At 41.3% G+C, this 22,620-nt stretch overlaps 2 protein-coding genes across 2 annotated transcripts in view; one reads left to right on the top strand and one right to left on the bottom strand.

Moving 5' to 3' along the window:
• arrb2.S (arrestin beta 2 S homeolog) overlaps positions 1–5,149 on the top strand; it is a 32,718-nt gene extending 27,569 nt beyond the window's left edge. Inside the window, 3 exon segments of the mRNA NM_001093097.1 lie at positions 1,853–1,926; positions 3,203–3,257; positions 3,340–5,149. Coding sequence (NP_001086566.1) covers positions 1,853–1,926; positions 3,203–3,257; positions 3,340–3,436 — 226 coding nt within the window. The 3' untranslated portion in view covers positions 3,437–5,149.
• Positions 5,150–9,609: 4,460 nt separating this feature from the next.
• On the bottom strand, positions 9,610–20,551 carry LOC108703506. Its single transcript, XM_018239666.2, has 6 exons — positions 20,299–20,551; positions 13,112–13,244; positions 12,554–12,633; positions 11,992–12,288; positions 11,472–11,681; positions 9,610–10,525 (listed from the first exon to the last, which is right to left on the bottom strand). The coding sequence occupies exons 1-5, from the start codon at positions 20,348–20,350 to the stop codon at positions 11,485–11,487; spliced, it is 759 nt and encodes a 252-aa protein (XP_018095155.1). The 5' UTR covers positions 20,351–20,551; the 3' UTR covers positions 9,610–10,525; positions 11,472–11,484.
• Between the last annotated feature and the right edge of the window lie 2,069 nt (positions 20,552–22,620).

Genomic DNA, 22,620 nt, shown 5'->3' with positions numbered 1-22,620 from the left:
TACTGTGTATCCTGTGCTTGAATGGCTGCCCCATGGCTACACAGCAGTTTGTTTATATAAACTATAGTAGTACTTATCTGTTATCTACTGTGTATCCTGTGCTTGAATGGCTGCCCCCATGGCTACACAGCAGCTTGTTTATATAAACTATAGTAGTACTTATCTGTTATCTACTGTGTATCCTGTGCTTGAATGGCTGCCCCCATGGCTACACAGCAGCTTGTTTATATAAACTATAGTAGTACTTATCTGTTATCTACTGTGTATCCTGTGCTTGAATGGCTGCCCCCATGGCTACACAGCAGCTTGTATATATAAACTATAGTAGTACTTATCTGTTATCTACTGTGTATCCTGTGCTTGAATGGCTGTCCCCATGGCTAAACAGCAGCTTATATATATATAAACTATAGTAGTACTTATCTGTTATCTACTGTGTATCCTGTGCTTGAATGGCTGCCCCCATGGCTACACAGCAGCTTGTATATATAAACTATAGTAGTACTTATCTGTTATCTACTGTGTATCCTGTGCTTGAATGGCTGTCCCCATGGCTAAACAGCAGCTTATATATATATAAACTATAGTAGTACTTATCTGTTATCTACTGTGTATCCTGTGCTTGAATGGCCACGCAATAAACGAGCAGGTAACACTGCAAATTGAATGCCTGTGTGCCGATTCTTTTTTTGTTTTCTGCACAAGGGAGGTTGCCGGATCCTCTGGAATTGAGCACCAGGCTAATCTACTGAAGGGTGTGCGTCGGTTCTCTCCAATTTTAGTGACTTGAATGGCTGCCCCCATGGCTACACAGCAGCTTGTTTATATAAACTATAGTAGTAATTATCTGTTATCTACTGTGTATCCTGTGCTTGAATGGCTGCCCCCATGGCTACACAGCAGCTTGTATATATAAACTATAGTAGTACTTATCTGTTATCTACTGTGTATCCTGTGCTTGAATGGCTGCCCCCATGGCTACACAGCAGCTTGTATATATAACCTATAGTAGTACTTATCTGTTATCTACTGTGTATCCTGTGCTTGAATGGCTGCCCCCATGGCTACACAGCAGCTAGTTTATATGAACTATAGTAGTACTTATCTGTTATCTACTGTGTATCCTGTGCTTGAATGGCTGCCCCATGGCTACACAGCAGTTTGTTTATATTAACTATAGTAGTACTTATCTGTTATCTACTGTGTATCCTGTGCTTGAATGGCTGCCCCCATGGCTACACAGCAGCATGTTTATATAAACTATAGTAGTACTTATGTTATCTACTGTGTATCCTGTGCTTGAATGGCTGCCCCATGGCTACACAGCAGCTAGTTTATATGAACTATAGTAGTACTTATCTGTTATCTACTGTGTATCCTGTGCTTGAATGGCTGCCCCATGGCTACACAGCAGTTTGTTTATATAAACTATAGTAGTACTTATCTGTTATCTACTGTGTATCCTGTGCTTGAATGGCTGCCCCCATGGCTACACAGCAGCTTGTTTATATAAACTATAGTAGTACTTATCTGTTATCTACTGTGTATTCTGTGCTTGAGTGGCTGCCCCCATGGCTACACAGCAGCTTGTTTATATAAACTATAGTAGTACTTATCTGTTATCTACTGTGTATCCTGTGCTTGAATGGCTGCCCCCATGGCTACACAGCAGCTTGTTTATATAAACTATAGTAGACATTCTGAATCAAACACACCAGTTTTGCCAGTGCAGGGCAATACTATATTATATTTTAATTATTTTAAAACACGTTTTCATGTTTTGTTGTTACTGTTCCTTAAGTGTAGGGCATATTGAGTGTCATAATAATAAATGATCCCTAATGTCTTACAGGGATGTGGCTGTGGAGCTGCCTTTTGTCCTTATGCATCCGAAGCCCCCAGAGAACATCTCACGGCCTTTGTCAGGTAATGAGCTTTAGTTCAGCAATGCGATGGGAAATGAGTCCCGTTTCTCCGTTCCCTTATCTTTTTCTTTGTCTCCATCACCATTTGTCTTTCTCATATTGTGTCGGTATGAATGCCCCCCCCCAAACATAACTGAATGGAAAACATTAAATGTGTACAGTTTAAAGGGGAACCAAAGTTGAAGAAGAAATCTGGCTAGAAATGCTGTATTTTATATACTGGATGTACTGTACCAGCCCAGAGATACAGCAGCCTAATCACAGTAATGATCCAGGCTTTTAACATTTTCCCACAGCAGCTCCCAGGTAAAGATGTGGAAAGACGTGAGAGGTTTTAAATTCTTTTCCTAAGCAGAAGAACATCAGCCTCTTTCTTTCTCCTGACAACTTCCTTGACTACTTGGTGGTCAGACTGGTGGGAAACTGACCAGCAGGTGGTGCTGTTGTAACAAAATTCATTCATATTAACAGTACATGTAACCCTTAAAGGAGAACTAAACCCTAATAATGAATGTGTCTAAAAATGGCATATTTTATATAGTGAACTTATTGCACGAGGCTAAAGTTTGAGCTTGTCAATAGCAGCAATGATCCAGGACTTCAAACTTGTCACAGGGGGTCACCATCTTGGAAAGTGTCTGTGACACTCACATGCTCAGTGGGCTCTGATTGGCTGTTGAGAAGCTAAGCTTAGGGCTCATCACTAATTATCCAGCAGAAAATGAGCTTCCCTGGCTGTAATATAAGCTGATGCTACAGTTTTGCTGATTATTCAATTCTGATGCTAATTGCACTGGTTTCTGTGCTGCCATGTAGTAATTATGTGTATTAATTACTAATCAGCCTTATATTTGACATTTTTATTCTATGTGTACTGTATATTGTGAGTGGGTCCCTAAGCTCAGTAAGTGACAGTAGCACAGAGCATGTGCAGTGAATCAGCAGAAAAGATGGGGAGCTACTGGGGCATCTTTGGAGACACAGATCTTTACTGCTAAAGGGCTGTGGTTGCCTTGGGCTGGTACAGAACCACAAAACATTTTTAGTTCTCCTTTAATAACTCAGAATCAAAACAAAATAAATAATGAATGTAAATGACAAAAGTGCTTAGAATAGCCCCCCATCAATTTTACATTCACATATCTTAAAGGTTTACTTATCCTTTAAGGAATCTCTCCCTTCAGCGTATGTGTCCCTCTTGCTCTTGGCTCTCCCAGAGGAGCTTTATGTATATGGGCAGCTCATGGCCAATGTCTGACACAAGTGTTTCTTTGCAGAATATCCTCAGACAGATGAGCCAGTCGATACCAACCTGATTGAGTTTGATACTAAGTAAGTACGGAGGACATTCCCCCATGTTTATATCTCTGGCCCTAAATATCTGCTCACGCTCTCATCTCTCCCGTCTCTGCAGCTTTGCCCAGGACGATGATATCGTGTTCGAGGATTTCGCTCGTCTGCGACTCAAAGGGTTAAAAGACGACAAGGACGACGACGAGGCCTTCTGCTAACCCCGCCCTCTACCTGGGGGAGGGGCAATGCCACCGCACAGATATACATACGCTGTGTAATAGCGATCATTTTATAGACGGGAGGCGGCGTATGTATATTGACCCCCCACACACACACACTGGTTTTATCTGTGGGAAGGACGTTTTTATCGTATGTACAAAACAGTCCAGGGTTGGAGACGATATGTATGTATAGACGAGAAGGAAAAGGAAATGTCAGCAGCTAAAGGCTGGCGCAGAGATGTAACGTATCTTTTATGTATGTATATAGTGAATCTGTGCGTACACATGTCCAACCTCTCCCAGGCTTGTATACCTGGCGGCAACGTTGTATGTGGAAAGTCTGTATTCTGTGGGTCCAGCTGTACAGAAGCCAAATTATGTGAGTTTCCCCAGTGACTGCTCACGGCATTGACCCTTCAGATATTTATCAAAATAATTTTATTAGTGCATGGTTGCCGACTCACATGGAGCCCTTGTCAGGACGAGGGCTCCATGTGAGTTGAAACGCTTTGATGCAACATTACATTGATTATTTATTTTCTTTTGATTCCAAGATATTAAGGGATACATGTGCTGTTAATATGAATGAATTTTGTTACAACAGCACCACCTGCTGGTCACTTTCCCACCAGTCTGACCAGCAAGTAGTCAAGGAAGTTGTCAGGAGAAAGAAAGAGGCTGCTCTGATGTTCTTCTGCTTAGGAAAAGAATTAGAAACCTTTCTCACATCTTTCCCAAGCAGAAGAACATCAGAGCAGCCTCTTTCTTTCTCCTGACAACTTCCTTGACTACTTGGTGGTCAGACTGGTGGGAAACTGACCAGCAGGTGGCGCTGTTGTAACAAAATTCATTCATATTAACAGCACATGTATCCCTTAATATCTTGGAATCAAAAGAAAATAAATAATCAATGTAAATGACAAAAGTGCTTAGAATAGCACAATCATCAATTTTACATTCACTTATTTTATAGGTTTACTTATCCTTTAAGGGAACAACTTTCCTTTTTAAAGAAAGCAGACTATTTACCGGGGTGGCACAGAAGTGGGTGTTTTTTTTTTCTATAATCTCTTTATTTGAATTGTTCCTAAAACCATTCTACGTAGAGGGTGGATGGAATATGCTGAGATCAGTAAAACAAACCCACCCCCCAGGAGGCATTTTGGATTGCATTTTCTTAGGCTGATGAATGTGAAAACATCCAATATGATTTTTGGGTACATGGATGGGTTTGCATGTGTGTTTACACACAATAGCTAGATTTGCCTGGCTATTGAATGTATCTATTTCCACATTTATCTGAGTGCTCAGTAGCCCCGGACAGTAGAGTCCTGCACGGAACCAATTTGTTAAACCCGAACCCACATACTTACCCGATTGGTCACCCGACCCGCAAGTACCTTATCCGCAACCCAATCTGCTGACCATCAAAAAACAGTAAGTGCTGTCATTGTAAACCGGAACATCATTAGAAGTTGCCGTGATCAGAAAAAAGGGAGTAAAACAGGAAGTGCTGCTGTGAACCGGAAGTGACATCATTAGAAGTTGCCGTGATCAGAAAAAAGGGAGTAAAACAGGAAGTGCTGTCGTTGTAAATTTGAAGTGACATCATTAGAAGTTGCCGTGATCAGAAAAAAGGGAGTAAAACAGGAAGTGCTGTCGTGGTAAACCGGAAGTGGCGTCATTAGAAGTTGGTGTGATCAGAAAAAAGAAGTAAAACTCACTATTGAGAAGACCCGCGGCCCGCAAACCCGGAGAACTGCCGACACTCGTCGATGCCCGCTCCAGAAACTTCCATAAAGTTTTTACGGGTAAGCCGCGGGTACCCGACCCGCTGCAGGACTCTACTGGACCCACACCAACGGCTCCCTAGACCCCACGCCTCTGTTTAAAGGTGCCTGATACTGCTTGGTGTCCAACCTATGGGCTGAAAGGACCCTTTAAACGGAAGGTGCATCTATTGAGTGCAGCATTTAAAGGGAAAGTGAACAGTTTATAACTAGGGTCTATATTCTGTTTAATTTCTTTGGATCTGTTGAAGGCATAGATGCTTTTAACACACTTTTCTGCACCAGCATTAGTTCACTCGGAGTGAATTCCCACTCAAGGGCTGGCAATCTAGCGACAGAACCTGCCTTTCTTTGAAAGCTGCCATGTTGATTTCCTTCGGTGGTAGAGCACCATCTAGTGGTGAGAAAGAGATGGCGCAGACTCTGACATAGGAAGACTGAGCTGTACAGAACCCCAATTTCATCAAGGTAATAACATATAAATGTAAAGAGCCAATCGTATGTCTGTTCATATACAGAGAAGTAAGGTTCTGTGCACTCTATAGGCCATTTAATCATATTAAAGGGGAAATAAATAGTCGGTAACCCGCAGTTATAAATATACACAGGCCCCATCCTACTATATCTGATTAATTACTGGAAGTTCTTACAAGCTAATTGGGAGGGAATACGGCTTTTGTCCTGCTGATTATGTCAGGGCACAGGGGAGGGGACTGGTCTCGGGGAGGCTAGAATTTGCCATAATCTCTTGTTGTGGCCAACGTCATAAAGGGGGTGCCAGGCCTAAATTAGGGATGCACTGAATCCAGAATTCAGCCTTTTTCACTAGGATTCGTATTCGGCTGAATCCTTGTGCCTGGCCGAATCAGAATTCTAATTTGCATTTGAAAATCAGGGGCGGAAGGCAAATCACAACTTTGTCACCAAACATGAAAGTAAAAACTATTTTTTCCACGTTTTCCTTTCCAGCTCCTAATTTGCATATGCACATTTGGAATTTGGCCGAATCCTTCGTGAAAGATTCGACCGAATCCCAAATAGTAGATTTGGTGCATCCCTAGCCTAAATCTGCTCACTGGTTCCCTTCAGGGGGGACAACCGAGTTTCTTTGAAATAAAACAAGAGGCCACAGCAGCTCCCTCCTCCGCACAAACCGCAGGGGGACCCCACCCCCGACTTTTAACTGTGTTTTTTTTAATTATGATTTGATTCATGTTTTGCCTTGACTCGTAATATATTTTGTCTCTGGATGTAAAATGATCTTTTTTTTTTTTTTTTTGTTCTCCTGTGTTTGTTCCGAAGCTTCGCAGGTAAAAAAAAAAAAATATATATATATATATATGTTTTATTTTTTAATGTTTTTGTTTTTACTACAAATATTTGACCGTGGACAATAAAGAAAAAAATTCTTTTGTGATTTAAAAAAAACAAACAAAAAAACACAAGGGATCCTGTTATGTGTATTAAGGTGATACAAACACATTTAGGGTTCTGTCTGTTTATAGGGAGGGGATTTTGGGGTGATATATCCAATTCAGCCAGTAGGTGGCGCTGTGTAACTTACTTTTTTATGGTTTATTATTATTATGAGGCTTTATATAGGGGCCACATATTCCACAGCACATTACAGAGATTATTAGAGAGAGATTATACAGCATTTATATCGGTCTTTGCCCCCAGTGGAGCTGACACTCTAAGTCTCTAGCATAGTCACAGCAGGAACCATTTAATCTAGTCTGTATGTTTTGGGGGTGTCAGAGGAACCCCATGCAGATATACAAACCATGAACTAGGGGTACACAGAACCCTGCCCTCCTGATTTGCCCAAATTCTCCTTAATGGATCCGGCCGAATATTGGTTGGGCTATTTGATTCCGTTGAATCCATAATCCTGCTGAAAACGTATTAAATCCTGCATTTGGTGCGTCCTTACCTTTTAAAGGGGTGGTTCACCTTTAAGTTAACCTTAGTATGTTGTTGAATGGCCAATTCTAAGCAAATTTTTAATTGGTCTTCATATTCCAGTCTCTTATTCATATCCATGCATGGCTGCTAGGGTAATTTGGACCCTAGCAACAAGATGGCTGAAATTACAAACTGGAGAGCTACTGAATAAAAAGCCAAATAACTCAAAAACCGCAAACAATAAAAAATTAAAACCAATTGCAAATTGTCTCAGAATATCCCTCTCTACATCATCCTAACAGTTAATTTAAAGGAGACCAACCCCTTTAAATATGACTTTTTGTCGGTGTTGCCTCTCTGCTCTTTCGCTGTTGTTGAGTGGAGGTGAATGATGTATATTCTGTATACACGCGCCCACACACATATATAGATATATACATACATATAATGGATAATCAGAAGTAGGTGTTCCTGAAGGCGGGGTTTTTACCTCCCCAGCCCCTGAAGGACCACACCCCCTGTGTAGTGAATAGAAATCACATGATTCACAAAGCAGATAGAGATTAAAGGGACAGTGTTCCTGGGCACAACCAAAGCCAAGTGATTCATGTAACTGCTGGGCTCCCGTCTGTGTCACTGGGGGAAAGATCAGAATGTTTCAGGCACAAAGCAACATATGGTTTACGTTTACTCCTTCCTTGTTCAGTTTCTCACAGCCAACAACCAGTTGTCTGGGAAATGATGTGATCTGGCGCTTTCAGCCGGCAGTTATTGTGCAAATAGCCAGTTCCAGCTGGCACAGGGGATTCCATATTCATTATTATTGTCTGTTCTGTTATACACTGTGTATTGTGAGTGCCTGCAGCCCAGAGCATGTGATGGCAATCAGAAGACAAGTAGATGAGGACCTACTGGGGCATCTTCAGAGGTGCTAAAGGGTTCAGGAGTCCTTGGGCCTCTACTGAAGCCCACAACTTATTTCTAACCTATTTGTTGTTCTCCTCTGGTTGATGTGTGGGGTTCTGGGGCCAGTCGATACTGTTACTTGTAGAGCAGCCAAAAAACTACCCAATGCACAGGGAGTGGTGGAGGCCAAAAATGTCACGGGGCAGTCTGCAGACTCAATAAAGGGGAAGTAGAGATAAGAAAAGGGGGATGAGGGCTGGAGAGGGGCGAGGGAGCAAGAGGAACAGAGACTGGGGTATTATTATAGAAGTCATATGGACAAGTCAATAGTAAGTAATGCAGAAGTGCCATATCCCAAGAGCCCCAAATACAGTCCCGACAGCTCATTATTGACCATGGGATATTCAGAGCCTCCAGTTGGGTGGGTTTTAGGTCTGCTGTAGTGCCAAAAAAGTACTGGGATTTTGACCCATCAACCCCTAGATGTTGGTTGATGGGATGGAAGTGAAAATGTCTGTATTGTTTACAAATTCCTTGATGTTCTGTATCACTTTCAATGTCTTTGGCCCATTTCCCTTATCTACGTGGCGCTGCTGAGTAAAGTTTTTATAAAGGTTTTCTAAAGCTTGGTCGCACGCACACAGATCTGCTAATTTGGAGACGTGGCCAGATGAGCAGATCCTGTTCCCACCTATCGGGCTGATCCAATTGTGGGACCCCAGTATGAAGCTCAGGGGATTGGAACCATTGCTGGCCCCATGGCTCTGAAAGTGGCAATACACAGGCAGCTGCTGACAGACAACATCAGTGGCTTATTGGCCAGTGTATCGGCCCCTACCACTGATGGGCTTCCCCATCCCAGATGACGATCGGGAAGGCTTAAAAATCCAGTCGGATCAAAAACCTTATAGTTTTGTTGTGATCCTTGATCCTACCACCTGCATTCCTGGCCTTCTGGGTGGGCTGGCAAGATGAGCATATTGGTGCAAGATCTGCTTGTTTGTGGACTTCGCCATATGAGTGGACCTACACATGTGCTCACCTTAAGCCTATTAGTGGGTGGTGCATTTGTCTGTTAGGGGGGCTGCTCGGAGATGGACTTCAGCATAGGCAGAGCTGAAAAATCTTGTCTTTGTCCCCCGTTCCCTTGTACATTGCCAACATCTGTTGCCCAGCTGGACACAATGCCAACTGGGTTATTGCATTTAGCAAACTGGACACCAGCTCCCCATACATTTTGGCCCCGACGTGACCTTCCAAAATAGAAAACCTGCCCCTCAGAATCTCCAGCATCAACCAGGAGCTGCGGGGCCAAATGACCTTGTGGGTAGATGGTGTGATCACCTGCATGAGTGAATGTCTGAGATCTGAGAGCCCATGGGCTAATTTGCTGTCTGTTACCCGTGTGTTTGGCCACTGCAAACTTCTGTCCCTCGGCATCTCAACCCGCCTATATAATTATACCTCTTTTCCTATATAAGTGCACGTTTTTTCATTTACATGCAGTGCCTTATAGATGTAGTCCCACCTCATGGACCAGAACCTCTGCTAAGCTCAAACTATAGTCAGTTTATACATATCCATATATATTAAATCAAACTATATCAATATACAACAAATTACTAAAGATTCACATAAAATGGATCAAAGCTGATAAAAAAAGAATAAATAAATTAATCGTTGTTTAGTGGGCACTGGACAGCTGCCAATCTTCAACATAAAACCAGACGTCAATAGAAAAGTGCATGAAATTTGCTGTAACAAGCCACGGATCAACATGGGGAGGAGCTTTAGTAGGGCCCATAGAGTATCCTCATCAGGTCCAGCTGGAGTTGAGCCCATAAGAGTATCAACATGGGGAGGAGCTTTAGTAGGGCCCATAGAGTATCCTCATCAGGTCCAGCTTGAGTTGAGCCCATAGAGTATCAACATGGGGACTCGGGGAGGAGCTTTAGTTGGGGCCATAGAGTATCCCAATCAGGTGCAGCTGGAGTTGAGCCCATTGAGTATCAACATGGGGCATAGCTCTAGTGGGGCCCATAGAGTATCAACATGGGGAGAAGCTTTAGTAGGGCCCATAGAGTTTCCCCATCAGGTGCAGCTGGAGTTGGGTCCATAGGGTATCAACATGGGGCTCAATACAACTCTTTGTGGCTTTCCTCTAGTTTGGTCTGACTCCTCAGCATTTGGATGGTGGCATTTATGTTGCATTATTGGAAAAGTTGGCAAACAATGTTTGATAGCAGCAGTGCAAATAGAACACGCGTGTCACAGGTAACGGCAAAGACAGGCGACTGCAAATAAGTTGGAGGTCAGGAATGTCATTTACTCGTCAGCCAGTGCTTAGTCTCTTCCTATGTGCGATGATCCCGAACCCTTAAGAATGTTCCGGACCTCCTATTCTGCCTAATGTGAAATCTCCCGTCTGCTTCCTGGTTTCTCAACAAAAGGCCAATGAAGATGATTAGCAAAGGGTTAAGGAATTCTGTAGGGAAAAGGGCAGAAATTAACAATCCTGTTTATACTAGATCTGCCCCAGCCATTATCAAGTAAGCCCTCAGCTGAAACTTGCAGACTGTCATCTGACCTAACTGCCACCTCCTGAATGACTAAATAGCAACTTTACATATTTGCATTGCCTGGTTGCTAGGGTAAACAGGGCCCTAGCAACGAGGTTGCTGCTGAAATTCGAAATCGGGAGTGCTGCTGAACAAACAGCCAAAAAATATAAACTGAAAACCAATTTCAAATAGTTTTAGAATAGTCTACTAAAAGTTCATTTAAATGTGAATGGCCCCTTTAAAGGATAAGTAAACCTTTAAAATAAGTGAATGTAAAATTGATGAAGGGGGCTATTCTAAGCACTTTTGTCATTTACATTCATTATTTATTTACTTTTAATTCCAAGATATTAAGGGATACATGTGCTGTTAATATGAATGAATTTTGTTACAGCAGCGCCACCTGCTGGTCAGTTTCCCACCAGTCTGACCACCAAGTAGTCAAGGAAGTTGTCAGGAGAAAGAAAGAGGCTGCTCTGATGTTCTTCTGCTTAGGAAAAAAAGTAGAAACCTTTCTCACATCTTTCCTAAGCAGAAGAACATCAGAGCAGCCTCTTTCTTTCTCCTGACAACTTCCTTGACTACTTGGTGGTCAGACTGGTGGGAAACTGACCAGCAGGTGGCGCTGTTGTAACAAAATTCAATCAAATTAACAGCACATGTATCCCTTAATATCTTGGAATTAAAAGTAAATAAATAATGAATGTACAATGCAAAATGTCTTAGAATAGTCCCCTCATCAATTTTAATCACTTATTTTAAAGGTTTACTTATCCTTTAAGGGGTTTGGTTATTCTGTTTTTTGAGAGGGTGAAATGATGAGATAGCGTTTGGTCCCCTATTGCCAAGACCTATAGTTGCTGCCGTTACCTCTCATTGGCTGTTACGCTGAGGACAGTCCCTCTTTCTCCTGTTCCGTAGCCGGTTCTGGTCCTTTTCTCCTTCTGCAGATCAGGAAAGCGACGAGGGCCACCAGGAAAAGGCTGATAAATACTAGAGATATTATCGCTGTTTTCATAAATGACGTGACACCCTCTTTCTTCCCTTCCGTCGATTCAAGATTCTCCCGTCTCTCTGAGTCTGGCAGGAGGGTAAGAAGTCAAGTCAATGTGTGAGAAGGGCAGAGGCACAGAGAAGTCTTGTAACCCCTAGCAACCAATCAGCAGGTACATTTTACTGTCAAGTGCAGTTACAGTAGTGAAAGCAAGCCGTTAGATCTTCAATGGGGCACAGCATGATTCCAACCAATAAATAACTCTGCTGGAGAGCGACAAAATGGCCAGAATTGCTCCCCAAAAAATGGCAGTCGCCCCGCCCCTTAGGAGGATCCTTACACCCATGTGCCATCAGTGTGAACTCAAGTGACGTACATAGAAGACAAACAAAATACCTTTTTCTTTTTGGTTTCCCACAGCAAATTCCCTTGGCGAGACTGGGTATTCGCTTGGCACGTCTTCATAATCGCCTGGCACAGTTGTATATTCAGATGGTGCCGCTTCTTTACTACTCGGTGCAGTTGTCGGCACACGTTGTGTCACAGCGCCCCCCGGTGCCTGGTTGCTATTGCTTACTACGTTGGCATCTGCTCCGGCTGGAGGGGAAGTGGGTGGAGCTTTCTCCGAGCCCTTGGAATAATCCGGACCAGATCTAGAATCCTTATACTTGGCACAGAAACTGTCGGTACTTTCTGCACAGAAGAGAACGACAGTGATGGGGTTATATCAGAGTAGGTGCCCATTAAAGTTTAAAATCTGCAGAGTTTATACTCCATCGTGGCACAATTGAGCGTAAGCTCTTCTGTCCAATACAGGATGGGATGCCAGCAAAGCAGCAGGTAAAAACCGCAGTAGAGGTGGATGCGGGTGTATAACAATGCTAAGGAGACAGCAAGGCTGGTAATACTCCTCACGATACTTCCATGACATCATTGTGTGACATCATTATACCCTTACCTGGTTTTATGTGGCATATCAGTTCCTGCACCCAGTTGTCATGTTTTGAAGCGCATATGTGTCCCTTTTCAAATTGGAGTCTAGATGGAAAGACAGAGAAGAAGATGGAAGGAATTAGCAATAAAGGGGAATTCATCTTCCTAATTTTTTTTTTTTTCATCCGAAGTAGCTTTGCCATTAGCTATTTTTGGTGTTTTTTTCGGGGATTAACCTAAAGCTGGCCATAGACGTGCAGATTTTAGCCGCATATCGGACAAACGATCAGACGTCGCAATCTCCCGTCCTGCCACTAACCATTCAGATGAAATAAAGTAATAGAAGAACAAATCAGACGATGTACGAAAGTTATGTCTGACAGATAGAAGTGACAGTCGCCCATTGATATAGACAGGCAATACGTGCAGAGATATTATCATTAGCCGACAGAAATCTTCTAACCTGTCCCATGGACTAAACAGGACGATATTCGGATGACGTCTCTTTAAAGGCAATGTAAGCTGGTGAGGTAGGGACTGTAATAGACAATGGAATGAAGACATAATTAATGGTCGTTCTTACCTTACTTTGCTGTGTTGACATTCCTCGTAACTCTTCACTCTCTCCTTATACCGTTTCAACAATGAGTCTGTCGGCTTGTTTTGGGGACTCGATGTATCACAGCAGCCTCCTTTCCCAGCGTACTGCGCTACTCCTAATGGAGACACACATCATGGTATAATGTAAATAGCAAATAGATCAGGGTATGAGATACAGAGATCAGCCTGCAGGGGGCACATGGGAGGAGCCTGTGACCCGGTATTAATGATAGGGGTGTAATTATAGAAGAAACAGACCCTTTAATAAAATGTATTTAGTGTGGGCCCTAAAATAACGATGTTGTGGGGGCCACTCAAGTTACACGAGGGTAGTCCTTCCCTGTTATACTTGTATACTTGAATACCTGGTACTTGTTTTAAAGGGGCAGTTCACCTTTAAGTTAACTTTGTTATGTTGTAGAATGGCTAATTCTAAGCAACCTTTCAATTGGTCTTCATTATTTATTTATTTCTTATGGGTTTTTTTTTTACTCTTTCCAGCTTTCAAATGGGGGGGGGGGGGTGTCACTGACCCCATCTAAAAACAAATGCTCTGTAAAGCTACACATTTTATTGTCAATGCAGCTTTTCATCTTTCTATTCAGGCCTCTCCTATTCATATTCCAGTCTCTTATTCATGCAGGTTGCTAGGGGAATTAGGACACTAGCAACCATATTGCTGAAATTGCACACCGGAGAGCTGCTGATTAAAAAGCTTAATAACTCACAAACAAATAAAGAAAGAAAAACAATTGCAAACTGAATCAAAATATCACTCTCTACATCATACTAATACATCATCATCTCTACATCATACTAATACATCATCTCTCTCTACATCATACTAATACATCATCATCTCTACATCATACTAATACATCATCTCTCTCTACATCATACTAATACATCATCTCTCTCTACATCATACTAATACATCATCTCTCTAAATCATACTAATACATCATCTCTCTCTACATCATACTAATACATCATCTCTCTAAATCATACTAATACATCATCTCTCTAAATCATACTAATACATCATCTCTCTCTACATCATACTAATACATCATCATCTCTCTACATCATACTAATACATCATCTCTCTCTACATCATACTAATACATCATCTCTCTCTACATCATACTAATACATCATCTCTCTACATCATGCTAATACATCATCATCTCTCTACATCATACTAATACATCATCTCTCTACATCATACTAATACATCATCTCTCTACATCATACTAATACATCATCTCTCTCTACATCATACTAATACATCATCTCTCTACATCATACTAATACATCATCTCTCTACATCATACTAATACATCATCATCTCTCTACATTATACTAATACATCATCTCTCTACATCATACTAATACATCATCTCTCTACATTATACTAATACATCATCATCTCTCTACATTATACTAATACATCATCTCTCTACATCATACTAATACATCATCTCTCTCTACATCATACTAATACATCATCTCTCTACATCATACTAATACATCATCTCTCTACATCATGCTAATACATCATCATCTCTCTACATTATACTAATACATCATCTCTCTACATCATACTAATACATCATCATCTCTCTACATTATACTAATACATCATCTCTCTCTACATCATACTAATACATCATCTCTCTACATCATACTAAAACATCATCATCTCTCTACATTATACTAATACATCATCTCTCTACATCATACTAATACATCATCTCTCTACATCATACTAATACATCATCTCTCTACATCATACTAATACATCATCTCTCAACATCATACTAATACATCATCTCTCTACATCATACTAATACATCATCATCTCTACATCATACTAATACATCATCATCTCTCTACATCATACTAATACATCATCTCTCTATACATCATACTAATACATCATCTCTCTCTACATCATACTAATACATCATCTCTCTCTACATACTAATCATTTCTACTAATACATCATCATCTCTCTACATTATACTAATACATCATCTCTCTACATCATACTAATACATCATCTCTCTACATCATACTAATACATCATCATCTCTCTACATCATACTAATACATCATCTCTCTACATCATACTAATACATCATCTCTCTCTACATCATACTAATACATCATCTCTCTACATCATACTAATACATCATCTCTCTACATCATACTAATACATCATCTCTCTACATCATACTAATACATCATCTCTCTCTACATCATACTAATACATCATCTCTCTATATCATACTAATACATCATCATCTCTCTACATCATACTAATACATCATCTCTCTCTACATCATACTAATACATCATCTCTCTACATCATACTAATACATCATCTCTCTCTACATCATACTAATACATCATCTCTCTATATCATACTAATACATCATCATCTCTCTACATCATACTAATACATCATCTCTCTCTACATCATACTAATACATCATCTCTACATCATACTAATATATCATCTCTCTCTACATCATACTAATACATCATCATCTCTCTACATCATACTAATACATCATCTCTCTACATCATACTAATACATCATCTCTCTCTACATCATACTAATACATCATCATCTCTCTACATCATACTAATACATCATCTCTCTACATCATACTAATACATCATCGTCTCTCTACATCATACTAATACATCATCGTCTCTCTACATCATACTAATACATCATCGTCTCTCTACATCATACTAATACATCATCTCTCTACATCATACTAATACATCATCTCTCTACATCATACTAATACATCATCTCTCTACATCATACTAATACATCATCGTCTCTCTACATCATACTAATACATCATCTCTCTACATTATACTAATACATCATCTCTCTACATCATACTAATACATCATCGTCTCTCTACATCATACTAATTCATCATCCGCAGCACCCATTCTACGTTCTGGGGTTTTCCTGCTGTTTCAATGCGGAATGACACGATGTCCCTACCCACAAAGGGTTAATCCTGGCTAGCTGAAAGCCTTAAGGGGTTAAGGAAGAATGTGAGGAATGTGCAGGGCATGGCTGGCCAATGAGCCCAGAGCTCTTATAAATCACATGATTGGGGCAGCACCTTCTCTGTAGCCCTCTCCAGCATAAATCTTAATGGGGATCTACTATATATATAATATATATATATATATATATATATATATATATATATATATATATATATATATATATATATTCATATGCGCCACAGGAGCTTACAATCTAACTTCAGATTCCAGGGTCCTGTAACCTGGCAATTGGAAAGGGCAACAGGGAGAGGGAAGAGCTTGCAGCTCCTAAATCTTATGGGGAAACCAGGAAAAGAATAAGAACTGGCTGAATAATGAGCAGAACCCCAGGGAATTCCTGTCTGTCCCAATCATTATTTAATTATAGTGACATTATTGCCCCATGTACCCACCTCTATCTCTGTCCCCATGTGACTCACCAAGCCACACCCTCCTGAAATGCCACCACCTGCCATAACCTCCATGATATATATATATATATATATATATATATATATATATATATATATATATATATATACTTGTAGAATGCCAGCACTCAAATCAGTCAAATAAATGCCTGGGTGCAATCCTTAAACTTATTATGGCTGGTGTTCCAGCGAAACGTCAGTTTTTTGTGCCCACATTAAATATATTTTTACTATTCATAAGACCTGTGAGTGCCTCCTTTTTTGAGGACTATATATATATATATATATATATATATATATATATATATATATATATGGATCGTTATCCAGAAACCCATTCTCCAAAAAGCTCAGAATTACGGAAAGACTCCATTATAATTAAATAATTCACATTTTTAAGAAGGATTTCCTTTTTCTGTGTAATAATAAAACAGTCGCTTAAACTAAGATATAATTAATCCTTTTAGGAAGCAAAACCAGCCTATTGGCTTTATTTAATGTTTATATGATTTTCTAGTAGACTTAAGGTATGAAGATCCAAATTATGGAAAGATCCGTTATCCGGAAAACCCAAGATCTTGAGCTTTCTGAATAACAGGTCCGCCCCCGCCATTTGACAGCTGGAAAGAGACTGAAGAAGAAGGCAAATCATTAGAAAACTCTTAAAAAAATAAATAATGAAGACCAATTGAAAAGTTGCTTAGAAGTAGCCATTCTCTAACATACTACAAAATAACTTTAAGTTGAATCACCCCTAGAAAATCTACTCTGACAGTGAGATGACAAAGCCAAGACTTGTGCCCCCGGCAGCTGCACCAGTTTCTTCTGATTTATACTCAGATAATGAAATAATTCATCATACATTTAGGTGAAAGGAAGGAACTGGATAATCATTGGTGGAGACAGAATCCACAGTTGAGACGCGGCCAATCACAAACAGACTGCAACTACTCACAAGCCAATTGTTTACTATTCACTAATAATTACCCCTGTGTTTAACATGAGGACTAGATTTCTTAGATATTACTCACTGTTGTTTGTTATAAGCAGTTGGTAATGCAGGTTTATCTTGTGCGGGAAACACCTTCTCTGCCTACTTGTATTTCTGAATAACAGAAGGAGATGCCATACTGCTTGTAGCTGAACTATAATCATGCCCTTGAACTGACAAGTGATGAAAAGAAGTGACTTTGCCAAACAATAACTGTTGCACTAAGAATCTCATAACAAGATTACAGATATATAGAAAGGGTTCCAGGGGTACCCAGGGTACAAATAATCACTCACCCCAAATCTCCCCCTAACTGACCTTCAGACTGGGCCCCCTTAGCTCATAACAAGGTTACAGATATATAGAAACATTGGGGTAACAGTCATCCTGCTATAGTTCCAGGGGTACCCAGGGTACAAATAATCACTCACCCCAAATCTCCCCCTAACTGACCTTCAGACTGGGCCCCCTTAGCTCATAACAAGGTTACAGATATATAGAAACATTGGGGTGTCACCCTGCTATAGTTCCAGGGGTACCCAGGGTACAAATAAGCATTCACCCCAAATCTCCCCCTAACTGACCTTCAGACTGGGCCCCCTTAGCTCATAACAAGGTTACACATATATAGAAACATTGGGGTAACAGTCACCCTGCTATAGTTCCAGGGGTACCCAGGGTACAAATAAGCACTCACCCCAAATCTCCCCCTAACTGACCTTCAGACTGGGTCCCCTTAGTTCATAACAAGGTTACAGATATATAGAAACATTGGGGTGTCACCCTGCTATAGTTCCAGGGGTACCCAGGGTACAAATAAGCACTCACCCCAAATCTCCCCCTAACTGACCTTCAGACTGGGCCCCCTTAGCTCATAACAAGGTTACAGATATATAGAAACATTGGGGTGTTACCCTGCTATAGTTCCAGGGGTACCCAGGGTACAAATAAGCACTCACACCCAAATCTCCCCCTAACTGACCTTCAGACTGGGCCCCCTTAGCTCATAACAAGGTTACAGATATATAGAAACATTGGGGTGTCACCCTGCTATAGTTCCAGGGGTACCCAGGGTACAAATAAGCACTCACCCCAAATCTCCCCCTAACTGACCTTCAGACTGGGCCCCCTTAGCTCATAACAAGGTTACAGATATATAGAAACATTGGGGTGTCACCCTGCTATAGTTCCAGGGGTACCCAGGGTACAAATAAGTACTCACTCCAAATCTCCCCCTAACTGACCTTCCCCCACTCTGCCCATATAGTGAGTGGACTTTGGATCCCTGTATAATTCACACTCAGGAATGTCTGTTCCTTATCAATAAACAACCTGACAATTTTATTTTGTTCAGTTCAGAATTAAAGGGGAAGTACACAAAACACCCATGTGATATCCCCAAAATACCATTGAGTGTTTCAGTTTCATTGACACTAATTAGAGGTACAAAACAGAGACAGATCTGAGCCCCAGGGATGTGGTGGGCAAATATGAGAGGGGCAGACAGGCCTGAGCAGCCAATACCTGAGTTAATAAGTTGCTGGTTTGCTCTGTTGGCTGTTGGGGCTGGATATGACAGTTGGTATCGGGTTGCCTCAGAGCAGATTAGCTTGTTCTTCAAGCTTTATGTTTATTTATGTAGGAGGAGAGATCAGTAGCTGACATTTACACTGCTATCACTATACACATCTATATCTAAATCTATATCTAAATCTATATCATACACAAACTGCCAGCTGGTATTTGCTGTGCCCTGGGGGGCAGTTTCCCAATATTGCCCTTTTCTCCCCATTCACATCTCTCCCTTTAGGGGCACACGGGGGGTTCAGAGCAAGTCTCCCCTGGGTTATTACCTACTCGGCAGGTGGGAGGCATGTTGCTGGGTATTGCCAACAAAACCCTGAGGGGCATTTATAGATTTTAAGCTGAGCAGTTCCGGGTTGGTTGCGGGTCTTTAAAACCCGTGATTGTCTCTACCCCCTGTAACCAGCAGACACAGATAGAAAACAATATATTGCTTTTATTTTCTCCCGCTCACTCCATGGTTTTCCGATCCTCTCCCTTCTCTTCTCCCTTCTTCTCTCCATTCTCTTCTCACTTCTTCTCTCCCTTCTCTTCTTCTCTCCCTTCTTCTCTCCCTTCTCTTTTCCCTTCTTCTCTCCATTCTCTTCTCACTTCTTCTCTCCCTTCTTCTCTCCATTCTCTTCTCCCTTCTTCTCTCCATTCTCTTCTCACTTCTTCTCTCCCTTCTCTTCTTCTCTCCCTTCTCTTTTCCCTTCTTCTCTCCATTCTCTTCTCACTTCTTCTCTCCCTTCTCTTCTTCTCTCCCTTCTCTTTTCCCTTCTTCTCTCCATTCTCTTCTCACTTCTTCTCTCCCTTCTCTTCTTCTCTCCCTTCTTCTCTCCCTTCTCTTCTTCTCTCCCTTCTTCTCTCCCTTCTTCTCTCCCTTCTCTTCTCCCTTCTCCTCTCCATTTAAATCACTGCCTTTCCCCTTGTCTCGTGTCCTTCCTCCTTATTTCTCACTTATAACAGCTTCTCCCCTTTTCTCTCCCTATTTTGTCCCATTACCCCAGTACTGGATCATTATCTCCCTAATGACATGGGGTGCCAACATATAAAGGAGCGCTGCTTGTGCTACATACAGACACAGGTATAAGGGACACTTACCTGAGTGAATGGGCAAGAGGCAGACAAGGAGCAGAAGGATTGGGTGTGACATTCTGGCAGGATCTCTCCTTAGTGCACCCAGTGGTCTCCCAGTATAACCCAGTGGCCAATTCTTCCTTCAGCTTCACATGAGACAAATCTTCTCCTGTACCTCCTGTAGCCCCTGAGCCAGTGCTCCTCTGAGCGTGTGTTTGTCTCGGTCCTTTTGCCTGAGAATAAACAGCCTCGTCTCTCCCCAGCACTGACTGCAACTTCCTGTTAAATTTACTTTCACTTCATCATCAGGAAATTCCAGCTCTGACTCCATCATTATGTGAATATATATTTATATATCTGTACAATCATGTGGCTTTCTGTAAATCATAATCATTATCCCAAGAGGCAAACTAATTATCTGCCCCTTTATTGCCTAGGAATTTCCCTGGATTCAGCCTCGGCGTGTCCCTGTTTTTAGTGACCAACTGCAAAGAAATGATCTGATGACAAGAAACCTCTCCCTCGCTGCCCACTCCCGTGCCATTTGGCTACTCAAACCACCTCTATTGTTATACGACCCACTTAAGATGTATTTCAACTTAAAATTAACTCTCAGTATGGCGATGATATTCCGAGAATCTTTGCAATTGGTCTCTCTGCCATGGGATATAAAATACTTGGTTGCTGGGGTGTCAGGGACTTTCTCAGCCTGACATTCAAACAACTGCCTCATGATGAGGATGAGTCGTTGCAAATAACTTTAAAACCACAAAGAAATCAAAACCATTGAGACCAACTGCAAGGTGTCCCTTTGACTTTAAAAGACCCATAACACCCATTAAGATGTTTGCTTTTGCCAGTAGCTGCTTGTTTGCTATTGGTAACTAGACCCATATCCCATTTTGCACCTCTCTAGGGAAGGGAAAGTAAGCCTCATTTACACTCTCCCATACAGTGATAGATGCCATAAACCCCCCCCCCCACCCCAGCTCAATGGTGTCCTGCACAGACATGTAGGGAATTGTCTAACTCCAACCACTGAATGGCTTCATGGCTGGTTATTAACCCATTCCTGTATGTCCCACCATGATATTCACCCCTCCTTGAATATTTACTAGGGTACTTGAAGAACACAGGATTGACCACCCAAGAGGCACCTTTCAAAGGCTGGAGTAGCGACTTTTAGGTTCTAGGTTTAGGTTTGCTCAGTTCTGAAATGGCGCCATGACTCTGGACACACAGCTATGACACAATGCTATTGGTCTTGCAGTGGTTGACTCCTTGTGATGTCCAGATGGTGCACAGTCTCTAAGCTTTTTTGCACCAGTTTGGAATCTCTGTAGACAAGTCCACAACCCAACATCCTCCACCTATAGAGAAACAAGAAATATAGACCCCCTCAGTGCAATCCATGTGCCACGTCCAGATGATTATCGAGTTCTGTAGATACGGCATAGATGATTTAGTCCAAAAAGAACCAGGTATCATATCTGAACCCTCTTCCACCTGCATACAACTTTATCAAACCCATTGTGCAAAAGATCTTCTCAACTTCAGGAACAAACACAAGAACTAGACCACCCAAGGGGGATGGAAATAGACCAACAAGTTTTATTAAAGATTATGGATCACAGAGGTCCCAGTCTACATAGTGGAAGTTTCACAGGTTCCGCTCCCTCAACAATCTTGACCAGCTGCTCTTCAGGTGGGACTATTCTCCCGCATACTTATGCCCAAGTAGCATCAGCAAGTTTCGGCAGAACAAGAAAAGTTGGATTTCTAATTTAATGAGAAATATTGGATCTTCCAGATCTATTAACTCATAGGCAAGAAAACTGAACCAAAACATGTTGTAATATAAAACTATAGAGAATAAAATCAAGGATCAGATTATGTGGTATGTAAGTATAGTCTCCTACTGTCATCATCTAGCCCAATGGTCACCATCTTGTTCTATTTTCACCATCTTTTCCTATTGTCTCTTTATTGTATTACCAGTTGTCCTTTATTCTCTCCATTTTGTACTTCTGTCTCCTTCTTGTTTAATTGTTTTTATCTTGTTCTAACTATGTCCATCTTGCCCTACATTTAATGACACCACCTTGCCCTACATTTTCCCTTGAATACTGAATACATTTGAATTACTAATCCAATGTATTGAAGAATTTGGAAAAATGGCAAAATCTGGTCACTCTATTATGCTTATTCTTAAATTCTTTCAAGAAGGACTTCCTTGGCATCATTAGCACCATCAAGGCTCAGCTATCAGTACTTTCTCTCCTCTGAATACATCTCTTATGTGAGATTCCCTATGAATTATTGAGTTGCCTCTTATTCAACACTTTG

The sequence above is a fragment of the Xenopus laevis genome, chromosome 3S (genome assembly GCF_017654675.1).
Source record: "Xenopus laevis strain J_2021 chromosome 3S, Xenopus_laevis_v10.1, whole genome shotgun sequence".
In the NCBI taxonomy this organism is placed as follows: Eukaryota; Metazoa; Chordata; class Amphibia; order Anura; family Pipidae; genus Xenopus; species Xenopus laevis.
Note: the sequence above shows the minus strand (reverse complement) of the source record. Positions and strands in the feature narration are given on the sequence as shown.